The sequence below is a fragment of the Carex rostrata genome, chromosome 21 (genome assembly GCF_964058835.1).
Source record: "Carex rostrata chromosome 21, lpCarRost1.2, whole genome shotgun sequence".
Classification (NCBI taxonomy): Eukaryota; Viridiplantae; Streptophyta; class Magnoliopsida; order Poales; family Cyperaceae; genus Carex; species Carex rostrata.
In genome coordinates this window covers 3,180,813-3,186,446 of record NC_135938.1, presented here as the reverse complement: position 1 = coordinate 3,186,446, position 5,634 = coordinate 3,180,813, and the positions used below count along the sequence as shown (strand labels likewise).

At 35.3% G+C, this 5,634-nt stretch overlaps 1 protein-coding gene across 2 annotated transcripts; it reads right to left on the bottom strand.

Moving 5' to 3' along the window:
- Positions 1–270: 270 nt before the first annotated feature.
- PSF2 lies at positions 271–5,242 on the bottom strand. 2 transcript variants are annotated; one of them, XM_078323324.1, is made up of 9 exons: positions 4,980–5,242; positions 3,303–3,450; positions 3,116–3,190; positions 2,428–2,542; positions 1,873–1,972; positions 1,445–1,475; positions 1,270–1,362; positions 850–1,002; positions 271–580 (listed from the first exon to the last, which is right to left on the bottom strand). In XM_078323324.1, the coding sequence occupies exons 2-9, from the start codon at positions 3,348–3,350 to the stop codon at positions 560–562; spliced, it is 636 nt and encodes a 211-aa protein (XP_078179450.1). In that variant the 5' UTR covers positions 3,351–3,450; positions 4,980–5,242; the 3' UTR covers positions 271–559. The 2 variants fall into 2 exon arrangements, with proteins under 2 accessions (XP_078179450.1, XP_078179451.1); XM_078323325.1 differs by lacking the exon at positions 4,980–5,242 and adding an exon at positions 3,607–3,896.
- Between the last annotated feature and the right edge of the window lie 392 nt (positions 5,243–5,634).

Here is a 5,634-nt window from a genome sequence, read left to right as displayed (position 1 = left end):
AAGTGTATACAGTTATTCAGAAAAGTGTTTATATCAATTATCCAAGTACATTGAATGAAAAGGTTGCATGTAGGCATATACAAAGTTTGCTTATTGACATTATAATGAAAAAAAGTGTTTACACCAATAATGCAATTTGCAAATATACATAAACGATTCAAAATACAGAATTATGTATCTATATGCAATTTGTCTGGAGTTCCAATGATAGGTTTGCAAATATTAGTGTCCATCTGCAGTACTTTAACAAAAATTGGCTTTAATCTGAAAACTTACTTATCAACAATTCATATTTTCCTCTTGAAATGCTATTGTTCAATAACATAAACTAATTATTACAACAACACTCCTTCCATTCAACTATCTAAAAGTACGATGTCCAGTGCATTGGACAGATTACATGCTAGTGTAGTAATAAATGACAAAGAAAATAAACTAACTCACAATGACCAGGCTAAAAAGATAAATCTTACATGGAACATAACAATAAAATAATATTGTTCTTAGAGCTTTAAAGACTATCTGACATAAAGTAGCAGATGAGCTGATCATTATTTCGCTACCTTGGCCTTAAATCTCTCTGAAAGAAAAAAAGAAAAGAAAAAAAAGAATTCCAAATTAGTACGAGTTTGCACATCTCTGATTTTGTTTTGCATTTTATGAGGTTTTACAATAAGATTTATGTGCCAATTTTAATTACTTCCTTATATTCTTTCTGACAATTTCCAAATCCTTTTCAAGAAAACAAAATATAAAACTCAAAAAGTATACTCTACATCAAATGTCTCTCTAATCACCATAATCAGAGAGATCCATAAACCAATAATAAGAAACACAGGAAAAACTTACGCGTGGGCCCCGGTCAACAACTTGAGGCCGTTTATTTGCTGAAGTATCTGCTTGTTGAACCATTTCCGGACTGTCATGCTTATAGAAAGCTTGCAAGACTCGCACCATGAAAGGCCGCACTATGTTCACCTCCATGGCTGAGAGATTTTTCAACTGCCAGAAAATAATCATGAAATTAGAGATCCGAGTAATGTATTCTTTTTTTCTTTTTGCAAACCAAGAGTTTACTCGTCTCTGCAAGGAGACCCGAAACCTTTTTGGTCTCAACTGGAACAGATGAGAAGTGCTGGGTCCAATTAGCAACGATGTAAATATTCACTACTACTGTTACAAAAAGAAAGGGCAAATTTTCCTTGCATCTGGAAACCAGACAACCAAAACCTTAATCTTAAATTTGAGCAAGAACAAAAAAGTTAGTACCTTCACAGCATGAGTTCGACCTGAAATTGTTTCTAATCCAGATTCCACCTTATGAAACCTCACATTTCGAATATCTTCAATCAATGATCTCACCTTAGCCGTTGCAAACAGTTGGAAAAAATCAAGCAATTTTAAAATTAAAATTACAATCATCAAAGCATGAAGTGAGACTCACCATGTACACCTCAGGTATATCATCATGCGCACTGAAATTATATTTCAAAGGTATTAGGTTAGGAATTATAAATGTAACTGAAGGATCATTATTCAGTTTGTTGTGCAAATGAGAGCCTACATGGTTCTTATTAGCAGATAATACCAAATATTTCTAGTGCCAATTATTTTGTGTTTCCCTTTTTTGCACATTACGAGAAATCACTGCATATCTAATATAATGGAACCACTTTTTCCTCTTTCTTGGGACAGTCTAGCCAACTTTTGCACAATTAAATCTCTCTTATCATTGAGAGTTAGTTGCGCATAGACCACTAAATGCTTGGTATTAATTATGGATAAGGTTGTGCTGAACATCTGCTAAAAATACTCTAAGAAACTCTAAGTAAAGTTAGCAAAAAAATCGCATTGATCATGTCAATAACTTACTGGTCAAGTAAAAGACGTGAAATTTCCACATAATGAAACGGCAAAGGTTGGAACTCTCTAGGCGATTCCCTTTCTGCTTCTAATACTTGTGTCAACTTCTCTACGATTTATAAAGGTGAAAAATTCAAAATTAAAAGATCAAGGGGTAGATACACCTATCAATTTCAAACTTTTTGGTTTTCGCTTAAATCTTCTAATTTAGACATTCTGCAAATAAAAAATAATTATTTAATAATACTAACAAAGTCACCAACACCGCTACTTCCTGAAGAAATGACAAAAGGACCTCAATTCTTGTTTCAATAAAAAAAGGCATTCTAATTAATTGCAACAAGCATGACAGAAGCTCCACGTCTTTTAGCTTTTATGTTTTTTTTAAGAAGCCAATTAAATATCCCTTCAAACAGAAAATAGAACATTTTTTTTAACAATGTTTCAAATAATTGATTGTTTTAGCTCCTTTTAACCAATGTATAAAAGGATTAACAGTATTGACTTTAATTTTGGGTATACCTAGAAATAATATAAATCATAAAAACAGTGAAAATTTCTCACCAACTGACATCCAATCGGGTGTGCGAATGGAACATTTGCCTCGTTTTTTAAGAGCCACGGCAAGCCAAAGAGGCACTTTACATGCAATTTGAGGTAAAAATGGCCCAAAATCACCCTGTAAATCATGTAACAAGTACAAAATATAATACTGTTCGGTATAAACATCATTTTCTATCCAATGAAAAGAATATTAGACCAATGGGAATAACCCTGAAGAATTGTCTCATTGATCTGCAAAACAAGCAACAACTTTACCCACACTCATGTTAAAGAATGCAAAAGTATTCTTTTATAATGGAGCTTATTAGTTTTGCATTTGTACCCAACGAAAATATATTTTCAATTTAGAAACACTCAATGGTCAGCTTTTAGGTGCAATCACCCCATAAATAAGGTGTTAATATGAGTAACCCATTATGCAGATTTGGTAAGTTCCTATCATTGAACCAGGCATAAATTGTTTTCCCAAAACTATTTTTTTATTTTGTTAAACCAACAGCCCAAAAATTTCATAACAAAACTGAAGTTCTAAGGGAGCACCTCTTTAAATAGAACCGAAATGCTATAAATGCTAGACATAGAAAACCACAGCTAACCTATAATTTCTGGTGGCTATGAAGCAACTCTGCTAATTGCAAAATTAATATCTTCAAAGAAAATCACAAGTAATACAAAAAGGTAATCTTACACAGAGCAAGTTCAATGCATCCATTCGAATATTGGGCACAATTTCGATCATCTCATCCTCTGCAAGAAACTCCACCTATGCATGAAAACGAGCAATAGAAAGGTGCAACTTTTTCAATAAAGACAAGTAAATAATAAATCATAAAGATGGAGAAATAAATAGGGGGGAACAGTAACTTTATCTGTACCTCTGGAGCTGAGAAAATGGAAAGACTAGGATCAGATTGCCCTGCCATTTCAGCTAAATTGGAGCAAAAATTAGATCTGTGCTTGACAGAGTTCGGGATTCAATATTCCTTTTTTTTTGGGCCAATCCTTTTGATTCTCAGAATTTTTCTGAAATAGAAGTAATAATGAAGCAAATGAATTCATCAATCAGATGAAAGATAAATAATAGAAAAGCATTGAAAGTTTGAAACAAATTCCAGAAATTTTATTTAAATTAAACAGAAATAATATATTAAGGAAGACTTCCATGGTGTTTAAACCTACTGAATCAAACTTGGCCCCATTGGTCCCATACACAGCACAATACCAGTACAGTATAAGTAACAAAATTGCCACAATGCTCTAAGTAGAATTTTGTGGAACACCTTGGAAGCACAACCGAAAGAACCACTAAATGCAACCAAAATCCAAAATCAGATCAAATCATCAACACAGTGACAGCAAACAACACAGATTTCCATCCAAGCAATTGGGATTTGGGTATCCAAAATATTTCCACTAAACTTGGTTAGAGGGTTCACATACACACTGGATACACACATTATTCGAGTCAGTTCTCACAAACTCGGTGGCTTCTTTAATAAAGATAGCAAGGAGAAGTTAAGAGTAAATGGAGGACCAAAAAAGAAAGAACTTGAATAAGACTGATCAGCCCAACCCCACTGCACCAGTTGATTGAGATAGCAAACCAAGCTTGAGGCTTTATGACAATCTGAGGGTAGACAAGTTCCGATCAGAGGCACAAACTCAATATTTTTAAATCTACTCTTTACTTTTCTCTCCATGTCCTCTTTTCTTTTACTGATTTGAAAATGATAAGCAAACCGAGCATGAAGCGCTCTCTTTCTTGCGTGTCATTCTCCAGAGACCAAGAGCTCCTCAATTCACATGTAATTTGAATGATTATTTGGTAAATAATGGGCAAAATTCGATTTGGAATTTATTTGTGGTTCGGGGGTTACTCTGTAAGGTGGTGTTTGGTTGAGGCCTAAGTTGGTTATTCCAACTGGTACCGGTGCTGAGGAGGGGTGCTACAGCTCAAGAACAAAATTACACAAACAAAGTGTACAAGGATTTGAACTTTTTAGATAGAGGTACAAATTTGACATCAAATAGAAAGAGTTTTTAACAATAAGAACATCAAGTCTGATTTTGGGCAAAGTATACTATTTCAATCTCATCCAAGCAAACATATACCAGTAATAAGCCAAGCTGGCAAGATATCAACTAAGCATTGGCCCTTGTCTCTGTAGAATTGCAACTAAATACAAAAGATATACAATTCTTCGGGAATAACAAATCATTTAAATATCCACGTAAACTTCTAACATGGTCATGGTTATCACAAAATGCACATTTTACAGAGCCAAGTCAAAGATTATCTTGTGGTTATCTTGGGTGTAGATATAATCAGTGTGAACTACCAAAGTTCTTCTTACGAAGCACTCCTCTTCCCCAACTCCCTCGCATGCATCTAGTTTTTCATCTTATAACCTTCTCAAAATTTTACAATGTAAATAAATAAAGAGTGATTTGGCAAAATACCCTTGAACTTACTGAAATTCGAAAAAAAAAATGGCAGAATAATAAATTTTGTAAACAAAAATTGTTACAACTTTCGAAAATTTGGATCTTACTATGGGCCAGAGATGAAGAACAAAGCATCAAGAGCCCACACAGTGCACACACGTAAGAATCAACAAAAGGGGGCGTCGCCAGCACTAGCCTCTTCTTCAAACCGGGACCTAACAGATTTCGAAAGCACCTCCAAATCTGAGATAGGATATATGATAGAGCGAAAGTGGGGAGGACGAAGCGGTTGGGGCGGAGGTGGGGAGAAGAGGGGGGTTGGGTCGAGGTGGTGGCGGGGGAGGGGAAGGCGTGGGGCCGGAGGAAGGTGGGGGCAGATGTATTTTGCTTCAAACGCGGGAACTATACCCAATGGCGCCAAAAAACTAGGGTTTCATTCATTGGAAAGAAAATATTCTCCAGTTCTCACGAAAACTGGAGAGAAAAATATAGCCGAATATTTTCTAGGCATAATTAGCTGACTTGTGTTAACAGTGTCCGGACAGATGATACGGAACAGATGGCCTTGCTCTTGATCAGCCCGTATTTACAAAGAACAATTTGGGCCCTGGGCCCAATAGCAGTAACGAATGAGGTAGAGAAAGGAAGAATTAGACAGAGTCCGGATCTTCTGTGGTAACTCAATTTTTGAGGTCAGATCCTGATCGTCCAATCCGAATCCAGATCAATCCTCACGGATATCTTTGTGTCAAATCAGATCAA

Coding starts and splice junctions, on each gene's coding strand:
- PSF2 (XM_078323324.1), bottom strand. CDS start 3,350: ATGGCAGGGCAATCTGATCCTAGTCTTTCCATTTTCTCAGCTCCAGAG. Junction 1,476..1,872: donor TCACGTCTTTTACTTGACCA/GTAAGTTATTGA, acceptor ATATAATTTCAG/TGCGCATGATGATATACCTG. Junction 1,363..1,444: donor ATATACCTGAGGTGTACATG/GTGAGTCTCACT, acceptor GCAACGGCTAAG/GTGAGATCATTGATTGAAGA.